At 45.8% G+C, this 24,431-nt stretch overlaps 2 protein-coding genes across 2 annotated transcripts in view; one reads left to right on the top strand and one right to left on the bottom strand.

Annotated features, from left to right (window-relative positions):
* CENPP (centromere protein P) overlaps window positions 1-24,431 on the bottom strand; it is a 225,955-nt gene that overhangs the window by 63,160 nt on the left and 138,364 nt on the right. The gene's annotated exons all lie outside the window — the stretch shown is intronic.
* ECM2 (extracellular matrix protein 2) overlaps window positions 1-24,431 on the top strand; it is a 51,506-nt gene that overhangs the window by 21,706 nt on the left and 5,369 nt on the right. Inside the window, exons 3-9 of the mRNA XM_004620124.2 lie at window positions 849-1,037; window positions 3,314-3,796; window positions 6,139-6,254; window positions 8,613-8,748; window positions 16,999-17,156; window positions 21,052-21,191; window positions 21,352-21,678. Coding sequence (XP_004620181.2) covers window positions 849-1,037; window positions 3,314-3,796; window positions 6,139-6,254; window positions 8,613-8,748; window positions 16,999-17,156; window positions 21,052-21,191; window positions 21,352-21,678 — 1,549 coding nt within the window. The remainder of the gene's footprint in view (window positions 1-848; window positions 1,038-3,313; window positions 3,797-6,138; window positions 6,255-8,612; window positions 8,749-16,998; window positions 17,157-21,051; window positions 21,192-21,351; window positions 21,679-24,431) is intronic.

Below are 24,431 nucleotides of genomic sequence, written 5' to 3'. Positions count from 1 at the left end.
CTCTCCCCCCCCCCCACCGGACAGCTTCACAGTCCCACTTCTTTTTTTTTTTTTCTTTTTGGGTCACACCTGGCAATGCACAGGGGTCACTCCTGGCTCATGCACTCAGGAATTACCCCTGGCGGTGCTCAGGGGACCACATGGGATGCTGGGATTCGAACTCGGGTCGGCCGCGTGCAAGGCAAACGCCCTACCCGCTGTGCTATCACTCCAGCCCCCACAGTCCCACTTCTATGGACTGTGACTGCACAGTCAGCTGAGTAGACGGGAAGTTTGTAGTTGTCGGAAGTGATAAGGAAGAGCAGACCCCACCACACTCGTGTTGGGTCCACAGTCTGAACAGGAAACTACAGATCTGGGTGTTGCCTGCTGTCTGATGAGAGCGAGAGAGCGAGAGAGAGAGAGAGCGAGAGAGCGAGAGAGAGAGAGAGAGAGAGAGAGAGAGAATGAAACTGTAATTCCAGAGTCAAGATACAAGAAGGTTCAAGCGAGGGGCTGAGAGATATTAAGTGTGTGCTAGGGCTAACCACCACAAGACAGTACTACGGATGAACAGAGAACACCATTTTGTTGTTGTTGTGGGGGGCCACACCCAGTGATGGTCAGGGCTCATTCCTGGCTATTTGCCGAGGGGTCACTCCTAGTGGGCTCAGGGGACCATATGGGGTGCCGGAGATTGAACTAGGGTCAGCTGTATGCAGGGGAAGGACCCTGCCATGGTACTATTGCTCTGGCCTCTAGGAGGCCATTCTCGTGCGGTCCCGTCCGTTGCACATCAGTGTGCTTGCTGCCATTGGTGACTTCTCATCACCATGTGAGATCGTAAACACGTGAATGTTCTCTTTCAGGGAAACAGGGGCACTGTGCGGTGAAAGGCATGATCATGTACAACAGAGCCGTCTGGTCCCCTGAGCCCTGCGTCACCTGCCTCTGCTCCAATGGACAGGTAGTCTGTGATGAAATCCTGTGCCCCGCTCTCAGGTGCCCCCAGACTGCTGCCCCCGAAGGAGAATGCTGCCCTGTCTGCTCTCAGACCGGTACGTGGCTTTGCCAAAACTTCACGAGAAGTTTACACAGAACACGCATCTGTTTTTATTTGACACCACCTTAAGCTTTAAGGTATGGTAAGCTGGTCTTCAGGGGAATGAAACAATGACACAATGCTGGACAACAGAGAAACCAGGTGGCCAAATGTGTTGTGTGACAAGGGTCAGAAACAAAGGGTTTTCATTTATTCTCAGGAGGATGGAGAGCACTTGGCCAGAGCACGCTCCAGGTCTAAGTCCAGCTCTAGAGGTGCAGGGCACAGCCGGCCCAGCTCGTGCTGGCGTCCAGGGTTCTGCTGAATTCCTGCCGTGACGAGACCCCTGTGTCCAGCTCAGGGAGGCACCATCAATGTCCCAAAGGGAGATGACGGACTCATGGGGATCAAAGATGGCTGTGTTTTCCATCTGGGGAGAGCAAGCTCTTTCTCACGGTGTCCGGCTGGGGCTTCTCTGGCTTCCTCTGGGGTACTGGGAACATATGAATGTTGTTACGGAGCTTGGGGGCACTGCTCGCGGACCCCTCTCCCTCTGAGGCTCCCCGGGAACAGCAGAGGCCTTAGGAGGGCGAATGTGTACCTAGTCTACAAAGGTTTCCTGCCAGGGAGAACTCCGGAATAATTAGGAACTGTATTCTGGTTTATGTTCTTAATTATCTGACTAAGATAATCTACATTTAAAAAATGTTAGAGAATAGAAGTGTTTCGTGAAACTGACTCCTTCAGGGAGAAACATCAAGATTCATACTTTCTCAGCCGTTTTTTAAGGGGCTTGGAATAGTCTTGGAATGCTGTGGTTATTTTGGAAAAACAAACTTGGATATACAGGACGGATTTTAAATGTTTCAATATGATAATTTTAGTTTCCTTTTGCTAATTTTTTCCTATTCTACTTTTGCATGTTCTTCCAGATATTAAAAGAAAGACACAAATACCCATAAAAAAAACCTCAAAAAATCAAACCCAAAATGCAATTCAGACCTTATGATACATAGTTATTTAAAAGAAAAAAAATCAAGCAATCCTTTCAAATAATTTTTTTTCTTAAGTATTTTTGCTGTTGTGGTTCTTGGGGAGGTGATTATTTCTGTACAGCTTTTAAAAAAAATGTTGTATTGAGACAGACCCTTAGAAGCTATCTAGCTTTAAGTAAAGCAGTGAGTGAGTCCTGGAGGAAGGCAGTCCCCGCGCTGTGAGCTCCCTCTCCCGACACTGCACCGAGCGGTGCCCTCACGCCTGTCCTTCTCCCATTTTCCATTCCTTGCCCAGTGCAGCAATGGGCAACTACAAATGCAGGTGGACTTTCATGTAATGCGCTTCCATCATCACAGAATCAGAAGAGGTGCTCTCACACATATACCTAAGTTCAAACAGCAGCATTTAAGTCCAAGATATCTTCTGCTAAGTTGCATGCAATAAGAACCATTGAAGTAGAGAGTACGGGAGGGGAGATGGGGAAGGGGTCTTACAATTCTGAATTTTGGAGGGTGCTCTCAGATCAATAGAACTAAAAGAAAATTTGATGTTAACAATAAAAGACAACTTCACCATCATAAACAAGCAAACTATACATGTTTTGTCTTATTTTATGTCCCGCACCCACCAATTTTTATATTATCAGTACCTCTAATAAACTAAACAGTATCTATTAGAAAGACATCCCATCTGGTTATGCCATAGTCTCACACCGCGCTGCTTATGATTTCGCACCATGCCACAATATTATTCCCTCTCTCATCACCAGGTAATCTGACACTTAAGGAAAAATAAATACTAAGGCGCTCAGCCAAAGCACAATTGCTTAAAACAATTACAAAATAAAACTAAAGTTACCGGGGCCAAGAGAAGACTGTTAAGGGCACGTGAGAGGCTCCTAGCCCAGGTTTGGTCCCTGGCACCACACGGCCTACAGAGCCTCACGAGTGAGCCCTTGGCGGCCCAGCACCACAGAGCCCGGGCACTGAGTGGCCAAGTACTGCCAGGAGTGGTCCCAGACCCCTAGCACAGTGGGGGGAGGCGAAAAACAAACAAAACCACCCTGAAAGTTACCCAAGCAAGCATTCCAGGAGGCATTTCATGTTTAAATTTTAATCAACTCCTTGGAGGGAATAATATTAACTAATCTCATTTTCACTGTCATTTTTCCTCTCATTAATAACACAACTTGTCTTCCCCCCTGCTGTGTCATCTTTGCGTGGTGATTCATCCCCTCCTTGCTATTCAAAGGCATAGAATTCAATGATAGAACTGAATTTTCTGGTGATTCTTCAGAACAAAGACAATCCACCCATTTACTTCATAAGCAGCTGCCACCTCCGCCAGCTGACGTGGACCAAGCAGCGAGAAAAGAGGAGCTTCAAAATGAGGAGGATGAAGAAGAAATGAAAGAAGAAGATGGGGAGGGAAAGAACCAGCCTCGTGGAGTCGGTGGTGGAGGGCAACTCCCCAGGCCGACACAGAGTAGAGGCAGGGGGAAACTGAGGCCTGGGAGGGACAGGCAGCGGGGCCACCAGCACAGAGACACGGCCAGGGAGAAAGACTCGGATGAGGTCGAGGAGCCTGAGGACGAGGAGCCCATCCGAGGAGATGCCTTCAGGACGCCCTCGAGGACCCCCACCCCTGCTCGTCCTAGAGGCTCACCGCCCCTGCCCAGCAGGTGTGCCCTGGCTTACAGGACCATCAGCTGCGTCGGCGCAGGCCTCACACAGATACCACCACTGACAGCGCCACAGATAACAAGCCTGGAGCTCATGGGTAAGAGGTGCTGAAATCTTTTATCCTTGACAAAGCAAGTCTTATTGCCTTGTGAGTATAGTACACTGACCCCTGAGAAGCCCAGTTCCACAGTCCTCAAATGTATAAGAAATGTTGCGCAGAAAAAGATGAATTTACCATAGGATAGCATAGTTAGGTATAAAACAAATTAATCTGAACTCAATCACCATTTCCCATCTTCAGATTTTTTCTTAAAAGGCAGTTTTAAGAAGAGGTACACTTATATAGAGTAAAACTAACTTTCAGTGTGTCATTTTTCGGGTCTGACAAATGCATACGGTCGTGGAACTACTATACGCCCTGCATCAAAGTCTGAGTCAGCTTGTTTCTCCTCAGAGCCCTTATGCCCCTCCTTTCACGAGGCCTAATACCACTAAGGTTTGCAGAATGTCAGAATGGACTCCTGTAGGCACTTTGCTCTAACAGCTGTGTTTCTTTCACTCATGTCTGTCAAGCCATCTAGGCTGAGTGATGGTCCACTGTTTGCCTGGGTCACAGCCACCGGACGGAGGGTTCTGGGTGATGTACAGTTAGGGTTGATTATGCACACAATTTCCATCACCACCCACATACCGATCCTTGTTTGGCCTAAGTTTTCTATTCTCCAGGGCACACATTCAGTAGCAGCACGTGATGCAGTATGTTGGGGGATACAGTAAAGTATATTTAACTTTGTAAGAAACTATCAAGCAACTCCCTATTGATTGTGACATTTCGCCAGCAATGTCAAGTTCCCATCACTTCACATCCTGTCAGTGATGATGTTGCTCTTCATCGTGGCCATTCGGGCAGGCTTGGTGTGGTCCAACCTTGTGCCCATGTTATACAGAGCCCCATGGAAGGGGTGGTTCTGGGCATGACATGTGTGTGTGTGTGTGTCCGTGTGTCCATGTCCGTGTGTGTGTGTTTATGTGTGTGCACACGCGTATCTATCTGTCTGGTAGAGAGAAATGAGTATGTGTTTGTCTGGACGACAAAGCTGTGTTGGAAGCAGTCTGAAAAATTTGGGAGCAAGACTCTGAATGTAGGTTTAGATCTATCTCAGGGATAATCATAGAAACAAATGATTAAGAAATAACAAATGACTCTAATACTCAGTAGATAGTCTGGCACTTGTTCAGATCTGTTCAGTGTGGCCAGTCAACTGCTGTCCTTAGTACCACTGCCTTCCTGACAGTGATCTGCATTCCTTCATTCATGTGAGCTCCTGAGAAATTCCTCTCATGTTCTAGAAACGTGCTCATCTCTTGCAACCTGGTAACGGACAGGCTCGGCTATAAGGAAACCCCGTATGTAGAAGTCTATAGTTGTATGCGAGATGAAAGGCCTGTCAGAAATACCATCATGCTTCCCAGGAAGGGGCACACATGGCTTTCACAGTACTCGATTTATGGAAGGCTCATTTCCTGGATGTAAAATTAAATACTATACCTAACTGAATGTGAAAACAAAGCCCTACAAATTGCCAGCATGGAGGAATCCTGTAGATTGTAGTCAGAGCAGTGCACCAGCAGATAAGGGGGTGGACTGAGACTTCTGTCTCCCTGAGGTATTTAAAGACACATGGCTGGAGAGATCACCGGAAGGGCAGAGTGCCCGCTCTGCATGTGGGAGGTCTTGGCACTCGTCATCTGAACAGCAGTGGGAGCACTCCCTAAGCTGACAGCAGCCCCTGAGCACCAGTACAGCCCCAAAGCAATACAAACAAAACAGGGATGCTGAGGGAAAGTAAGTAATTGGGCCAAAATTTTCTGGATTAAATTCGTAGCACATTTCTGGTCGAGGAAAAGTCAATGGGAAGATAAAAACTATAAAAATTTCTAGGGCCAGGGAGATAGCTCAGGGATCAGGTCAGGCGCAAGTATGCGGGTTTGTTCCTTGGGCTGAGAAGCTCTACATTGCTGGGTCTAGCTATGTCTTGGTTAGCCACGGATTCTGGGAGTGGCTACAAGCCCGCTGAGCACTGCTTTGGAGTCCCCTCCCCTGACAAATCAGTTTCTACATAGTCTTCCAGATAAATATCTTTGTTGCAGAGTGCAGAGAAAACCGTCCTGGCTTTTTGAAGTAGCTCCTAACTATAATATGATGTACCTAACATGTCAAGATCTTGGAGTGAAAAATGTCACAATGGCCTACATATTTTTCTGAACATGCATTTGCTTATATGCTATTTTCTCTGTCCTTGTTATGAGTATTGCTTTCTCCTGCACAAAGTGTTCTCTTTTATTATCCACATATTTTTATGTGTACATGAATGTGTCTGTGTGCACTCACGCACAGGTGAGCAACACGTAAGCCTAAAACGACTGTTCTGTGTCCAGGCAACTCCATCACCGCCATTCCGGACGGAGCATTTCATGGGTTACCAAATCTGGAGAGGCTTGATCTGAGCAAAAATAATATCACCTCTTCAGGCATAGGACCTAAAGCATTCAAGGTAAACAAATGCTCTTGCTTGTGAGTGTATAGAGTTGGATGTTGTGCCTATATTTGTACCTCCGGTAGACAGAGATGGGGAAGGAAGGAAAGTAAGGTGTTTTTGTTTATTTTTAATTTATTTTTTGGTTTATTTGGGTCATACCTGGCACTGCTTGGAGGTTACTCCTGGCTCTTCACTCAGGAATTACTCCTGGTGGTACTACGGGACCATATGAAATGCTGGGACTAGAACCCGTGTCGGCCATATGCAAGGCAAATGTCCTACCCGCTGTACTATCACGCTGGCCCCAAGTAAACTGTTTCATCTGGTAACTTTCTCCCAAATGAAGACAGTTTCCTCTACAATGTCCCTGAACTATTTTATTCAAGGTTTTCTTGAAAAGTCTGTGGTTTTTCACATGTTTCCAGCTGGCTATTCTATGTCTCATCTGTAGAGAATAGCATCAATAACAAAACTAATGTGTGAATTTACGATGATGTTTTTCCTCAAGGAGCTGAAAACATGTTGAAATATGACCTCTTAGTACATGAGGCTCTCTTGGGAATAAAGGGGCGCTTACTAGAAATTAGGACATGTTCAGACGAGGAAGACAAGCTGCCTTATCTAATGCAGTAGGCAAAGACCTGATGAAGAGCATTTTAGGAGAAGATTCTGAGGGAAAGAACAGGGATAGTACAGGGGCTAAGATGAAAATTAGCATGAAGAAAATTACTTGAAAGAACTAGGAAAGAGCATAAACAGCATAGAATAAACCTTTGAAAACCCAAAGCTAACAATTTTTTTCTAGAAAGAAGAGAAAAAAACGAGTTTCAGAGAAAACAAGGCAATCCGAAGAAAGGAGGCGAGGTTCTGTATGTAGGCACATGTCTACATATTTGGTGCATTTGTAAGAATTCCTAGTATGATGCCTCTTTTTTATGTCAACTCTGGAAAAATTTCTGACCTCTTCTAATTTCAGGTCCTGGGTGATGTGAGTTCTGGGCAGACCGATAAGAGTGTGCAAAGATCGCTGCCCTACTTCTGCCAGACACCCAGAGTCTCATGTCTCATGCTAGTCATGCTTACAGAACAGTGCGGACTCCATAACTTTTTGTATTCCATCAGATATAATGATACTGTAGGAAATCAATGCTTGTTCCTTTTTTGGGGACTCTCAGTCCATTCCTGAGCTGCTGGCATCTGATTATGATTATGAATGCGGCTGAGCTGGACTGTCCAATACCGGCTTCCCTCAAGCCTCTCCAACACTGGTCATGCAAGCACGATGCCCAGTAAGCACGCAGCTATAGATGTGTGAGTGCACTTTCAGAACAGTCAAAATGGGAACATTATAGTAAAAGCTTGTGATACTTACAAATTTAACTTTGAGGAATTTCTATAATAATTAATGATGGCTTATAAGTATTTACAGATGACAGAAAAAGGAGCCTCACATGTATGTTAAAAGGATTCCAGGGCTGGAGAGATAGTACAGGGGCTAAGGCACTTGCCTTGCATGCAGCCAACCGCAGTTTTATCCCTGGCACCACGAAGATCCCCAACAATGCCAGGACTGACCCCCTAGTGCAGAGCAGGGAGTAAGCCCTGAGTACCACTAGGTGTGATCCCAAAAGAAAACAAAAAGAATTCAAATTACTGTCTTGACTGTGAGAATCAATGAGATTCAGATTACTGAGTGATTCAATTAATTTGTGTCTATTGCTGTAGTGAAATTCTAAGATGTAGCAAAAATGAGTGACCCAAAAGTGATTGGAGTTTAACCAAATTCATAATACAAATGTGAGTGAGTAGGATTCAAAATCATCTATTATAATTTACTGAAAATGTGGGCTGGGAAGAGAGCTCCAAGGGCTGCAGTGCATATTTTGCATGCAAGGACTCTGTGAGCCCTCAGAATGCAGCCAAATGTGGTCTCTATGGACTGAATTAGAAGCAACCCTGAGCACCACTGGGAGGCCCCACCCTGCTCTAAATAACTCTAACTTGCTGGAAATATCAGATTTTTTTGCTTTTTGGGTCACACCCGGTGATGCACAGGGGTTACTCCTGGCTCATGCACTCAGGAATTACTCCTGGCAGTGCTCAGGGGACCATATGGGATGCTGGGAATCAAACCCGGGTTGGCTGCGTGCAAGGCAAATGTCCTACCCGCTGTGCTATCGCTCCAGCCCCTGGAAATATCAGATTTTTATAGTATTCCTGTCTACCTGGCAGGGAGAACATGGGAATTACTCTAAGCCTGAAGGACAGGCTCATGAGACTAGTAATTACTTCAAAGGGATCCTCCAATAAGACACTCAACCACACATCTGTGAACAGATAAAAATGTAACTTTGAAATCTGTTTTTTCAAAAGCATCTGAAGAAGTTGACTCGTCTGAATTTGGATGAAAACAATTTAGTAGAGATGCCTTCAGGATTACCACCTACATTGGAAGAGCTTAAAGTCAACGAGAACAACCTCCAGGCTCTAGAGGAAGAAAGCTTATCAGGTACTTCACCTTTGGTTTTAGGATGAACATTCTTAGAACCCTTCTTCTATGGCTGTGTGGACATTTCATTGGCAATATTGCCAAATGAGCAACTGATAAAACTTGCGAGGACCTTTTACAATGACAAAACTGATCACGGGTAAAACTTTAAGAGCTGTCTTTTCAAGTATCTGTCTTCAAGTATTTTAACATAATCATATATTTCTTCATGTATGGAGACATGTATGGAGAAATGCATGTATGGAGAAATGCATCCTTAGGCAGTATTGTTACTGTATGAAGGTCACAGAGTTGACAGAGAACTGGATGGTAGTGTCCTACCTCTGGGCCACTGTTATATATCATGTATGTGGTCTGTCATTGACTGATAGGTGATTTTGTCTAAGTAAAAGCTTGTCTCATGATTTAGTTCCTCATGATTCACATTTAGTTAAACTAAATATCCATTTATACCACTACCAGATGCCCTGCTTCTCTGTCATGTTGATGTTTCAGTGGTTATTGGCGGTGACAATGCAGCTTCCTGGTCTGTGTGTCCCTTGCTATATCTAGGTGCTCGATACACCCCATCCACAACTCATGCTCCCTTCACACAGCTGACTATTTCAGTTTGTCATACGTTGGTACAGTAGACTTAGGTGAGGAACAGAGTGAATTAAGTGCCAGGTGTGGGGCTGTGCACTTTCCTACAACCGGAGTGCACGGATGTCAGCATATGAACTCAGCGTCAGTCTTGCTCCTGAGGGTAGCTCTGACCGTCTAGGGGGCACATGTTCCCACAGAACCCATCAAACAGCCCGTGGGAGTATGGGTGCCACAGCGGTCTGGGTCATCAAGGGACATACTTCAGCGAGTTGTCACATTCCTTTCCTCTAGGGTCATTTCTGTAGTGAGCTTTGGTTTTTTTTATGATCCACATATAAGTGAGATTATTCAGTATTTGTTCTGGTTCACCCCATAACATACTCTACTTCCATCCAACTAGCACTGAACTGCAAGGTTTCACCTTCTCTTGCAGCTGAATAACCTGTCCTTGTGTATATAATGTACTGTTGGTGATTTTTTTGTTTTGTTTTTGGGCCACAACTGGTGATATTTAGGGCTTATTCCTGGCTCTGTGCTCAGGGATCACTCCTGGCAGGCTCTGGGGATGAAATGTGGAAATAGGGATCAAACCAGGGTCTACCATATGCAAGCCAGACTTCATAGCCCTGTACTATCTTCTCTGGTTGCTGTTAACACTTTTTGTTTTGATATTCATTTGTGCTAGTAAAGTTAGCCAAACCTCTAGAGGAATAAAACAATTCAGTGATTTCCCTTTCAACCCCCCGCCCCAACTTCATTAGAACCAAATTTCTCTGGTGAAAAAAGAAACAACCACTCAGTATCAATTGAAAATTGCCAAGCCTAAAGATTAAAAAGCTACAAAATTTTCTATTTCCAAGTGGAGAGCTCATACTTGATATAAAATCATTAAAATACACATATTGTCAAGCTTTGCCATATATGTTAAAGACCTTAGAAAACTGAATTTAATTTCTAAATGCGAGGTGAAGCAGAAAGCAGAGGAACTCTTCACTAGGGCAATTTGTGTAGTCTCTGTGAAATCCTGCGGTCACATATGGAAGGTGCTTTCAAGTCTTCCTGAAATTTCTATTTAGCACAATCTCAGGAGGCGCAATGTGTCCATTTTCCGGAGCACCGAGTGTGGAGGCCCCAGCCCTTTGAGGGGCCGGTGAGGAAGCTCTCCACTGGCGCCTGACCCAGAAAGCCCCTGAACTCTGCGAGCAGTGAGGGCTCCCACCTGTGTGGGCTGGGTTCGATGCTCTCCACAGAAGTGCAGCATCTAAGCTCCACTTCAGCGCTGGTCCCTGGGGGGATGGAGGTTTCACTTCTGCCCCAGTGCTGGGTTTTTCATCGTGCTCCAGGTGTGGTTCTTAGTTTTTCCCTAGTCCTGGCCCTCTGGGTTTGGTTTTTTTCTTTCTTCTTTTTTTTTGGGGGGGGGGGCGGTGAGGGGACACATCTGGTGCCCTCCTGGCTCGGTGGCTACTCCCTCCGTGCTCTAAGGACAAAGTGGTGCCAGGAATCACTCATGTGCTCCAGCCCTTGGTGCAATCTCCCTGTTCTGGGTCTGGGTGATTAGTCCAGTGCCAGTGCTGGTCCCCTGGGTGCTAGGTAACCTCCTTCCTGCTGCAGCTACTGGATTTCATCATTCCTGTCTTCTGAGGCTGTGGCTAGTCTGAGGCTGTGGCTGTGGTGAGCAGGGAAGCCCTAGTCTAGGTTACGGTGCTCCATAGTTGGCAGGTCTTGGAGCAGTCATCAGGCTGCTGTGTCTTCAAGCTCTCTTGTGGCAGGCCTTCACTCATGGCTTCCAGCCAAGTGGAAAGGAATAGCTCTCCAGAGAGAGAAGCTCCGAGTGTCAAGGCATGAAAAACCAGGCAACTGTGGGTGCTAGCAGAACCTTAGGTAGTGCTGTGGGTGTGGAACACCATAGGATGGAGGTGGGAGTAGTAGATGGGGCAGAGCCAGGCCAGGGAGGGCTGATACACCATGCAAGGTGCAGAGAGCGTACATAGGGCTGCATCCCAATAGAAAAGGAAGGAGGGGTGCAGGAGGAAAGGAGGCACAAGACGAGAAAAACGAGCACGCTCAGAAAACAGTTCCCTTCTTCACTGCTGATGAGAACAAACTTGATTCTGGACAGATGCAGTCCCTCAAGCAAAAGTGGGACAGGGCTGTCCCCATGTAAGGCTCCTGAGTCTCCTCTGTAGGATAACAGTGGTTTGTCCTTTCTGCCTTGCCACGAGGAGTTTAGGTTTACTGGGTTACTCCCATCACAGTGCTCTCATTCCTCTTTGTTTATCTGTAATATCTTTCTTTGTGCTCTGCTTCCCCAACCGGTCAATCACCTTTATCTTCTTTTTTTTTTAAATTAATTTATTTATTTTTAATTCGTGAATCACCCTGAGGGCACATTTACAGATTTATACACTTTTGTGCTTATGCTTCCCTCATACAAAGTTCGGGAACCCATCCCTTCACCAGTGCCCATTCTCCACCACCAGTAAACACAGCATCCCTCCCACCCTCCCCGATCCCATCTCCCCCCACCCCACCCTGCCACTGTGGCAGGGCATTCCCTTCTGTTCTCTCTCTCTAATTAGCTGTTGTGGTTTGCAATAAAGGTGTTGAGTGGCCACTGTGCTCAGTCTCTAGCCCTCATTCAGCCCGCAACTCCCTTCCCCCATATGGCCTTCGACTACATTATAGTTGGTGATCCCTTCTCTGAGTTGCCCTTTCCCCAGAATGTGAGGCCAGCCTCCAAGCCATGGAGTTAACCTCCTAGTATTTATTTCTACAATTCTTGGGTGTTAGTCTCCCACTCTGTTATTCTATATACCCTAGATGAGTGCAATCTTTCTATGTCTGTCTCTCTCTTTCTGACTCATTTCACTCAGCATGAAACTTTTCATGCCCATCCACTTAACTACAAAATTCGTGACCTCCTTTTTTCTGACAGCTGCATAGTATTCCATTGTATAGATGTACCAAAGTTTCCTCAGCCAGTCATCCGTTCTAGGGCATTCGGGTTTTTTCCAGATTCTGGCTATTGTAAATAGTGCTGCGATGAACATACATGTGCAGATGTTGTTTCGATTATACTTTTTTGCCTCTCTGGGATATATTCCCAGCAGTGGTATTGCTGGGTCAAATGGGAGCTCAACCTCTAATTTTTTGAGAGTCGTCCATATTGTTTTCCAGAAGGGCTGAACCAGTCGGCATTCCCACCAGCAGTGTAGAAGGGTCCCTTTCTCCCCACATCCTCTCCAACAGCGGTTGTTTTTGTTCTTTTGGATGTGTGCTAGTCTCTGTGGTGTGAGGTGGTATCTCGTGGTTGTTTTGATCTGCATCTCTCTGATGATTAGTGATGTAGAGCACTTTTTCATGTGCCTTTTGGCCATTCGTATTTCTTCCTTGGTAAAGTTTCTGTTCATTTCTTTGCCCCATTTTTTGATGGGGTTGGATGTTTTCTTCTTGTAGAGTTCAACCAATGCTTTATATACCATTGATATCAACCCCTTATCTGATGGGTATTGTGTAAATATCCTTTCCCATTCTGTGGATAGTCTTTGGATTCTGGTCACTGTATCTTTTGTGGTGCAGAAGCTTTTTAGTTTAATGTAGTCCCATTTGTTGATCTCTGTTTTTACTAGATTGCTTAGTTCTGTGTCACCTTTGAAGATACCTTTATCTTCAATATCGTGGAGGGTTTTGCCGACCTTGTCTTCAATGTACCTTATGGTTTGTGGTCAAATGTTGAGGTCTTTAATCCATTTTGATCTGACTTTTGTGCATAATCACCATTATCTTCTAATCACACTCTGTTAATTTATAAATATTGTTTTTCTCTTCTCCTTAAGTCCTTTGCATAGTTAATTCAGAGCAATGTCCTTTTTGTATAGACACAGAAAGACAGTTAATGCTATGCTTTTATAACTTAAGAGTTAATTGACTCGAATGATATTCACCCCTGGGCATTCTGTTCTCTCCACTTAAGCCTCAGTTGTCCTTACATCCTAGCACCCCAAAAGCAGGATCCCGACAAGGAACCAGATGGACCCAGGGCATGTGAACTACCCTGGCATCGAAATGGGCCTGGCAAAACACGATAATATTTAACTATAGCAGCCTGGTCATGGACAAATTCTGTCATGATCTAAAAAGTAACAACTGGAATAGGACCCTACTAGGGTTAGGAAAGATTAGTCTGGCCTGAGCACTGTACCCTAAGATCTGTAGCCTAAGACATCTATAAGCGAGATGTCCCCAGGAGGGCCACCCTGCAAGCTCAATGTCTCTCTTACTATGTCCGTACAAAATAACTAATATTAAGAAGTGGAATTAAGATGTTAATTAAGTTATTGAACTAAGGAGAGGAGAAACAGCCTGATCAGGAGGGGCTTTGATATGTTGATTCTGCTACCCCCAATGTGGGGGAGTTGGAGAGAGACAGGAGAGAGACCAGGGCAGCAAGGTGGAGCGCGGAGAGACTAGCAAGGGGGACAGAGGGCGAATGCAGGGGAAGAATGCAGGAGCAGGCGCGTGGAGAGACGAGAGACGGCTGTGAGAGGGAGCGTGGAGATGAGGCGACAAGAAGAGATGGGATGAGGGGCAGAGACAGGAGACGGGCATGAGGGGCTCAGTGAGACCGGAACAGGCGCGTGGGGAGAATGGAATAAACGGCAACTGATCGCCCAACCAGCCTGTTGGTCCCGTCTCCTCTTTGGTCCGCCCATGGCATCGGCTGCCCCGGGCGGGGGAAGTGGCCCAAGACCACCGAGCGCAGGTGGTGAGAGAGAGAGAGAGTTAGAGAGAGAGAGAGAGAGAGAGAGAGAGAGAGAGAGAGAGAGAGAGAGAGAGAGAGAGAGAGAGAGAGAGAGAGAGAGAGAGAGTGCTGCCCGGGGTCTTCCTAGCTGCCAGGTTACACACTCCTCCACCCCCACCGCAGCCACCGTGTTTCTCTCCTGCTTGTGCGGCCATACAGTGCCCGTTGGTCTGCTTGTACTTTGTATCTCCTGGAAAACTTTGTAGATTCCAAAGCTTCAACTTCGGAAAGTACTAGACTTTTCTAACTTTGGAATGCACTGGAATATGCAAGATAAACACTTCAGATAACTAAACTCTCTGCTCAGAGGTGAAGGGCTGCTAGGCACAGTCTTCCTGTCTGTCTCCTGCAGAAGAGCCAGCCCACCGGGTACGCGGCACTGCACGTCTGCTGTCTTGGCAGAACCTCCCCCGAGTAGTTTCAGTTTGAGGAATTAAAGAGAAGTGAAGACATATAACCGTGGATCATCATTTACTCGCCGATCTTCCTACTTCCTGTCTCTTACCCTTCGCCTCACCCTGCATGCTGTATCAGATCAGTCTGTCATGCTCTCCTGAGGCTCCCCTGTCAGCTTCTGAATGCTAAAGGTGCCACAGGCCACCCATGTGGATTTCACCATGTATGTGTGTGTAAAAAAATCCCCACTCTCGGGCTGTGAAAACCCCTACAGGCGCAGGGATTACACGTGAGCAGGTGTTCACGGGCTCTCTGGGCGGCTCTCTCTCTCTCTCTCTCTCTCTCTCTCTCTCTCTCTCTCCTGCCGCCTGCGTTCGCTGCTCTCCCCCCAGGACTACTGTTGCCTTGGACGGACGAAGGAAGAACGAGGGCCAACCTGTTGCTGATTAGTTGCCATTTATTCACTCTCTCGTCTCTCCCAGCTCTCTCCAACCCTCTCTCTATCTCTCTCCAACCACTCAATCCTTTCTTCCTGCTGTATTCATCTCTCTCTGCTGTCTCTCTCTCTTCTCTCCTTCAATCCCATCTCTTTCAATCAATCCATCCCTTTCTCCCCGCAGCCGCTCTTTTTTATCCTCTAACCACGCCTCCCCATGGGAAGCGTGATCAAAAATGTTTTTCCAGACTTCCCGACCACCTGCAGCCCACAAGGGCAAAACAGCCCTTAAAGTGTGTTTCTCTTCTCCTTAGACCTGCAACTTAATTAACATCTTTAATTCTCCTTCCTCATATTTACCATTCTGATGGACACAGTAACAGACACTTTTAGGAGAGACACTGAGGTGACTCTCCTGGGGACATCTCACCAGAGACTCAGATTACAGTGCTCAGGACAGTTAATCATTCCTAACCCCAGCAGGGTCCAAATCTAGTTATTCCTTTTGGATCATGGCAGAATTTATCCATGACTAAGCTCTTAACTAATAATGAGGCATTAGGGCACTTTGGCCAGGCCCATTTCGATGCCAGGGAAGCTCATAGCTCACCTCTTGCCCTGGATCCGTCCAGTCCCTTGTCGGGACCCTGCTTTTGGGGATCTAGGAAGTAAGGGCAACTGAGTCTTATGTCGAGAGCAGATGTCCAAGAGGTATATTATCTGGAGTCAATCAACTCCCAAGCCACAGGCTTGTCTTTAACTGTCTCCCTGTACCCATACAAAAAGCAATTGCTCTGAAATAGCTAACCATGCAAAGGACAGTAAGGAAAGATAATATTTACAAATAAGAGTCTGATCAGGAGACAAAGGTAACGGACAGGCTGTGGGGCAATCAACAAACACAAGCTCCCAGCGGCCAGGGAGGAAGGGCAAACCAACCTTTATCCTACATATGTGTCCCTGCAGAACTCAGCCCGTTTCTCTCTCTACCCTTGAGAGCTTGGCCCCAGCACAGCACCGTACCACTCACATCTAACCTGCCTTCTCGTTATCACTTCTTAGAGACTGTTTATCTCTTCTCCTGGTGCCATCTTCAGCCTGTGCTGACTCTAGGCCTGGCTTCTCTGCTGTATCTAAGCGCAGAGTCAGCCGCAGAGCACTCAGCGCAATGCCCATGTTTTGATTTGAGTGTAAAAACATCCCATCCCCTTTTCTGGAAATCCTGGCCACTCAACAGACTCCAAAGTTACACCCTAAATGTCTGACTCAACTGCCTCTGGGCACATCGTCCCTGAGCTGTCCATGCTCCTTCTTCCAGCTTCCAACTGATCTGGATCACACCAGTCCCCAGGCCAGAACAAACAACTCAGGGGGAAAAAACTTGTTTGTCTAAAGGCATTCCTTGGTAGCGGAATCTGAATGTGTAGAGGATGTTTGATCATCCTTTCGACATGTCCATTTGGCTGCATTTGCTGCCAGCAAGTGAGTAGCTGTGAAGGGAATCTGTGCTCCCCCACCACACTGACGCCCTCTTCAGAGGCTGAGGGTGTGCCAGGCAGGATGCTCCTTGAGCCACCCCTTGCACGACACTCCCATCTGTCCCGAGTCATCCTTCATTGCTCAGCAGCTGTCTTGGCAAGAGCTTCCAATGACCTTGCACAACCTGCTACCTTTAGCCATTCTGTCCAGTGCTCAGGACCCTGCTTGGCATCACGGCCTCTCTTGGGCTTCCCGACTCTCTTTCCTGCAGCTGAGTCTCCTTCCTGCTCCCTGACTCCCATCCTCCCTCTCCCCCTCCCCCCCGCCCTTCCACCTGCTGTGACTTCTGTTTCTTACAAGTATTTTCATACTTTCGTCATCAAGTAATTCAGGGATTTGTTTGCAGGCTGGCCTCTCCCCTGGATCCTGCACTCAGCTTTAGGTCTTGGCTGAACTGAACACTTGGTCATGTAAAGTACTGGGGGGGAAAGGCCTGGAATGGGGGTGGGATACAAAGAAAGAAACTTTCATATTTGCAATTTCTTTGTTCAAGGTTTAAATCGATTGGTCACTTTGGAACTAGAAGGAAACAGTCTCAGTGAAGCCAATGTCAGCCCTTTAACTTTCAAACCTTTGACGAGCTTATCCTACCTTCGCCTGGGAAGAAACAAATTCAGAATCATACCACAGGGCCTTCCTGCTTCGATTGAGGTACTCATTGATTTTATCTTGCTTGTTTGGGGGCCACTTGCAGCAGTGCTCAGGGGACCCTGAGCCAGGGATGAAAGCTGTAGCTCCCTCACGCAAAGCCTGCACTCCAGCCCTCAAAGCCACCTCACAAATACTTTTCTAATGCTTTATATTTTAAAGACAGCATATTACAACAAAACAAGCAATGCATGTGTGTCAGTGTGCACACTCGAACGTGTGTGTGTTTGTGTGTGTGTGTGTGTGTGTGTGTGTCTGTGCACCAGTGATGCTCAGGGGTTACTCCTGGCCCTGCACTCAGAAATTACTTCTGGTGGCACTCAGGGGACCATCTGAAGTGCTGGGAATCAAACTTGGCTCAGCCACATGCAAGGCAATTGCCCTACCGATTGTACTCTGGCCCTCAAATAACATATTTAAAGATATTTTTGTGCAGTATACTAGTTTAGAGTGGTTTTGATGCCATATTTAGAATTTGCAGTAATTTCGCTTTTTTCCTAAGTAACACAGAATTATGAACCAAATCAATAACTACTCATTGAGACTCTTCCCAAAACATTAATCCTGCTGAGAATTTTAACAGAAAACACCTTAACAAAAGAGCCTAATTTGTAGGACAGTGTAGGCTGTCCAGACTGGAGCCCTTCATGTCAGTCAGTGGCCCCCTATCCCACAGGAACTCGCAGGGACCACACACACCACAGGGATTCACACCTCATGTCTGTTTTTGGTTTGGGGATCACAGCTGGGTGTACTCAGCACTCCTGCCTCTGGCTCAGGGATCACTTTTGGTGGGGCTCTGGGTGGGGGAACCAAATGTGGTGCTGGGGATTAAACCTGGGTGGGCTACAAGCAAGGCAAATGCCTTCCCTGTTGTCTTATCTCTGGCCCCAGGGATCTGTATTTTATCAATTCCAACCAGTTCCTATCAAGGGCCCTGGGATTCCAGGTCCAAATGCTATCCTGTCTCTATGGCTGTGGGTTCTCTTTCTGACTGTAGCACTGTCACTGTAGCCCTGTCACTGTAGCGCTGTCATCCCAGGGTTCATGATTTTCTTGAGCGGGCACCAGTAATGTCTCCATTGTGAGACTTGTTACTATTTTTGGCATATCGAATACGCCACGGGGAGCTTGCCAGGCTCCGCCATGCGGGTGGAATACTCTCGGTAGCTTGCCAGGCTCTCTGAGAGGGATGGAGGAATCGAACCGGGTTGGCTGCGTGCAAGGCAAACACCCTACCTGCTGTGCTATCGCTCCAGTCCCTTCCTTACTGTAGCAAAGAAAAAAAAATTAATCAAAGGGGTATTCTACTAGGTATTCTTTGCTTCTGAGTCCAATTCTTCAACTTCATTGAGAATACAGGTCTATGAAACCCCCAGGAACCTAAGCTGCCTCCTGAGTTCCACTTCTCTGTCCCTCCCTTATAACCACCCCCACCCCGCCACCCCTCACCCCCAAGTCATGCTGCTTCTCTACCCAGTTAGAAAGCAAAGCAATCTTTCCAAGAGCTCAGCTAACCAGTTAACATCTCAGAAACTGCCCTCACTCTTCTTCCTATCAGAAAATTAAGGGTCAACTTTAGGATCCATCATGGCTGCAAAAATCAAGACTTTAATATCTGGCTTATGCTAGAATCTCCTGAATTGTAAAGAAATGTAGCTTTCTGAGCCAATCCCAGACATGCTAACTCAGGGTCTCTGCAGGAGGGTGCCCACCATTTTGATTACTTAGCAATTTAAACACCTAAATAAAAGCATGCACATACCCATACCTTGAAAATATAAAAGTGCAACCTCTCTCTCCCATCTCTGAGGCTCTCATCATGGGTTCTCTTTCCAAAGGGCCTGGGGGTGTCGGGAGATGCTGTTCCTGTGGGGTTAGCCTTGTGAGGATTCAGCCTCACGGCATCAACCCGGCGATGCGTGTGCTCTGGCAGAGCTACACTTAGGTTGGCACTTAGATTCGAAAACTTGTGAATGCTGGAACTGGAGTGATAGTGCAGTGGGTCGGGCATTTGCTTTGCATATGGCTGACGGGGTTCAATCCCCAGCATCCATATGGTTCCCTAAGCACTGCTAGGAATAATTTCTGAGCACAGACCTAGAAATAACCTTTGAACATCACTGGGTATGGCTCCCAAACCAACCAACCAAACAAAACTCATGAGTGACCACTGAATCACATATGGGAACCACTGATCAAACCCCTTCTGTAAAGACATATCAAGGCCAGAGCAAAATGCTAAGAATCTATCCTTTCTAACTCACACCCAAATTACATAACATAAAGGAGGCAAGGTCCATCAGAGGAATGGAAAGGGTTACTGAAGATATATATCAACTCTACTTCTGAATTCCAAACAGATTATTTATAGAAAAACCCTCCCTAATGTCAACTGAATTTAACTTGAAGGCAGCTAAACTGTTGGAAACTTCATAGCAATTTTAGCAAACTTCACCCTGATGCTACAAGAAAGCATTTAAATAGCTTTTAATCACACCATTACAAAATAAGGAAATGTCATTTCTACTGTGCTTTTTTTCATCCTCGGGATATATTCCCAGAAGTGGCATTGCAGGGTCATATGGAAGCTCAATTTCTAGTTTTTGAAGGACTGTCCATATTGTTTTCCAGAACGGCTGGACCACATGAAAGCTTGTAACTATCTCACGGTGATTCAATAAAATTAAAAAAAAAAAGGAAATGTAAAATACATTAACCTAACTACAAATAGTCCAGACCATAGGAGCAAATTTCTCATATGTATCAGTCATGTGGTCTTGGCATGCTCTGCTGTCTCACCAAACGGGGATGACTATTTCTGTTTTCTAGAGTTCAAAGTGAGATCATTTGTGTGTGCTCACTTTGTATGTTAGAAAGGTTTAGATAATTATTGTACGCTGTACCTGGCAACATACTGTGATTAAAAAAATTAAATAAAAATCATTAAATTCCGGGGGAGAGAGAGAGAGAGAGAGAGAGAGAGAGAGAGAGAGAGAGAGAGAGAGAGAGAGAGAGAGAGAGAGTGTGTACAGTGGTCAGGGGGCTTGTTGTTACATGGCTGCAACCAGCGTTTGATCCCCTGCACCACATATGGTCCTCTGACCCCTGAGCCGAGCTAGGAGTGGTCCCTGGATTCCCAAAAACCAAAAACAGAAACAAAATCAAACAAACAAAAACTCAAACATATAAACCCTAAATATAACCATGAAAGTAAATTTTACTTTAGTAGGAAATTTTAAAATGTTCTTAAAATGCACTTAATTGCGGGGCTGGAGAGATGATCAGGGGTTCAGAAACTTGCTTGACCCATGGCTGACCCCAGTTTGATCCTCAAAACCTCATGTGGCCCCCCAGTGCTGGGAGGAGGCCTTGCTGGATGGAGTTTCCTCCGTCTCAAAAACACAACCAAACAAAATTTCTCGAATACGCTGTGGGGCCGAGACCCCTGGGGCATTCTCCCGCGCCGGACCAAAGCCCTGGCAGCTGCTCCCACAGTCCCAAGCCGCACACACGCTTCCGGCCAACTCTGACCTCAAGACTGAGCCCCAGGGAGAAAATAATCTGCTGAAAATCTCAGGTACGTGGGTTTTCCTGGCCGAAAACTCCAGCATTCTTCGAGTCCGTGGGGTGACCTCCCTTCACCTCCCCATACTTCCTCATAGACCTGGCGGCTGGATCCCCGACCAACCCACCGACACCACTATGCAAGCACATCTACTGGTCTTGTTCTAGAGACAAATAAATCTTCAGAGAGATAAGAACAAAACAAAACAGCCCTTTACTGAAAGAGCTGCAAAGCATACTTCAGATTGAACAAGTCTAACATACCATTTTACTGTGAAATTGTATATGTTTATTGACTAAGACAAAATAAAGTCTTTTGTCTTGATTCTAGGAATTATATCTAGAAAATAACCAGATTGAAGAAATAACTGAAGTTTGTTTTAATCACACCAGAAAGATCAATGTCATTATACTCCGTTACAATAAAATTGAGGAAAACAGGATTGCTCCTTTAGCCTGGATAAACCAGGAGTAAGTATATGCGCCAATTTAAATTTCTTTGACCAGCTCTTCTTTTGCTGGAATTAAACGGTCATGGAAATGGGGACCTGAGGGGGCTAGGTGCTCTGAAGGGCTGCCACGCCCCCCCCAAACTCATGGTCACTGTTCTTATGTTCTTTCTTTGCTCCAGAAACCTCGAATCAATCGACATGTCCTACAACAAGCTCTACCACGTCCCCTCCTACCTGCCCAAGTCGCTGCTGCACCTTGTGCTCATTGGAAATCAGATTGAGCGCATCCCTGGCTTTGTGTTGGGCCACATGGAGCCAGGCCTGGAGTACCTGTACCTGTCATTTAACAAGCTGGCTGACGATGGGCTGGACCAGGTGTCGTTCTATGGGGCCTACCACTCTCTGAGAGAACTGTTTCTGGACCACAATCACTTAAAATCCATACCAGTGGGGATCCAAGATATGAAAGCGTTACATTTCCTGAGGTTGAACAACAACAAGATACGGTAAATATTGCCCTTTTCCAAGCATCGATTTCAATGGTTGTGGTTGGCAAAAGAGATCACTAAGGATTCAATGTCTGGAACTGATTTACCAAAAAAAAAGTGGTGTGGCTGGTCGATTGTACCATGGTTAAAGTGCATGCCAAGCCTGTAGCCGACCCAGGTTTGATTCCCAGCACCGCATGTTCCACTGAGCACCTCTGGGTGAGTCCTGGCGGTCCCTAAGCAATGCCAGGTGTTGCCTGGGTGGCCTGGGGAGTGCTGGCACTGCACTAGCACAGACTTGGGCCCTTACACCAAATAAGTGAATCAGTGGTCCAGCTGGCTGAGAACTGCCAGCAGAGACCCCTGGGCCTCCTGAGCATCACTTGTGAGGCCAAAAAACCCGAAGGAAACAGAACAGGAGAAGACAAGTGGTAAGAGATTGATTAAACACGACTGGCATATGTTAATCAGTGTTAAAAATGGCAGGTACTTAAGGATTCATCATCGCTTAAATAACTATTTGTCTTTAGTTTGGGAACCATATCAGTGATGTTCAGAGGCTACTCCTGGCTCTGTGCTCATATAGAGCCCTTGAGGGTGCTCAGGGGGAATATAGGGTGACTGGTAAAAAAAAACAACTCAGGTCTCTTGCATGCAAAGTATGAGTTTATCCCATTGGGATCTCTCTCTAGCTCACAGTATAGCTTCTAAAATATTTGTAAATACCTTTGCAAACTGCCATAGTAAAGCATAACATATATGTACTAGAATATAACACTGAGTACCTAGACGCAGGGTCAGATGAGGCTTCAAGCCTCTCCACTTCCATGTGTAATTTCACAAGTTCTAATTTGGGAGCCGGAGAGATAGTACAGAAGGTAGGGCACAAGCCTTGTGGGCAGCTGACCCAAATTCGATCCCCGGCACCCCCCAAACACTGCCTGGAGTAATTTGTGAGTAGAGAGCCAGAAGTAACCCCTGAGCAGTGCAGAATGTGGCCCCAAATCGAAAAATATAATTAAAAGTTCTAATTTTTACAGAGTGAGACCAAAATGCACGTAACATTAAAAGGGCTTTGACAAAATTTTCCTGAAAGAAAAAATTGGAATAAACATATTGAGGCTCAGGTTCCTTCACTTTTGGGGAACATATTTTTCTGTGTATATTATTTGTGGCTGGATCCTCACCCTACTTACAAGGGGTAAGTGTCCCAGGCTGGCTCTGGAAAACCTTGCAAATGCAGTCAAGAGAAAGACAGTTACACCCCTGCCCCCAGATCTCCAACATTCTAGACATACTGACACTCCAAAAATACCAAACACAGAAATGGTCATACATTAATAATTAGTAATTATTAATAATTAATAATTTCACAGGAGAAGGTAATGTGTGTGTTTCTAAGACTGAATTTTTGACTGAAATACTTTATATGTCATGCTAAGCATTTTACGTCCACGGGACATGTAAGTCACACTACTGGCAATTAAAAACTGCATTCGTGGATTTAGGTGCACATTGTCTAATCCCTCCATTATAAATCTATTCCTGACCTTTGAATGAATCAATGTTTTCACTCTCACATGTTAGGGGTAGTATAAAATTTTACTTTTGTCATTTTTTCCCACTTTTGTTAACTGTCAATGAAGGCAAATTTGTTATTCTTAAAGGCAGGGGAAAGGCTCATTAGTTCTTTCCTTTAAGTTGAGAATTAGAATTAGATGCTGGTTTTACTTGGATACTGAAATAACAGCCTGACCGTGCCAGACTTGGGGAGAAGACAGAAGGGGAACCTACAGGTGGACTGGAAGTAACACTGCAACACAGGCAGGAAGCCTGGAGCACCGGGTGGTGCTAAGGAATGAATAATATGCACCAAGACCATGACTGTCAATCAACAAGGAAAGCAGGGAGAGGCTGTGGCCCAAGCAACAGTACAGCTCGCAGGGCACTTGCCTTCCATGCAGCAGACCCAAAGTAAATGCCTGGCATCCCCTGTAGTTCTCTGAGCCTGTCCCGAGTGATTCCCTAAGTGCAGAGCCAGGAGTAAGTCCTGAGCTCTGCCGGGTATGGTGCCCCTCTCCCATCCCCCCAAAAAAGGGAGAAGTGGGAGGGAAGGAATGTTGGACTGGAGGTGAGAGGGGTGGGTGCTGGGGTTGTGATAGGGTTCAGTGACTTAGGACACTATCATAAACCTGACCACTATTATAACCCTATTACATCAACTATAATAAAATTTTGAAGTTCTTTTTATAGATTTGTACTAAACTTAATGTTTAGTATATAAGATATACTAAACTTATTAAAAATTCGATCATTTGGAAATACACTGAAAAATTATATTCCTTATACTAATAAATGTTCTATATCAAGTATATCTTAATAAAACTGGAAAATGATATATTATACATGAACTAAAAATAGTAAGATATATTATTCATAATGGCTGTATCTGGAAAAAGAAAGTTGGCACCTACATACTTTGGCTTCATTATTTTGTTTTCTGCTGTTCTCGCTTTCTCCTGAGAAGCAATACAAACTGATTTTATTTATTTATTTATTTATTTTCTTTTTGGGTCACACCCGGCAGTGCACAGGGGTCACTCCTGGCTTTGCACTCAGGAATTACTCCTGGCAGTGCTCAGGGGACCATATGGGATGCTGGGAATTGAGCCTGGGTCAGCCGCGTGCAAGGCAAACGCCCTACCCGCTGTGCTATCGCTCCAGCCCCACAAGCTGATGGTTTTATATGATAGTTTCAATCAATTATACTT

The sequence above is a fragment of the Sorex araneus genome, chromosome 2 (genome assembly GCF_027595985.1).
Source record: "Sorex araneus isolate mSorAra2 chromosome 2, mSorAra2.pri, whole genome shotgun sequence".
NCBI classification, from domain to species: domain Eukaryota; kingdom Metazoa; phylum Chordata; class Mammalia; order Eulipotyphla; family Soricidae; genus Sorex; species Sorex araneus.
This window is presented reverse-complemented; position numbering and strand designations above follow the sequence as displayed.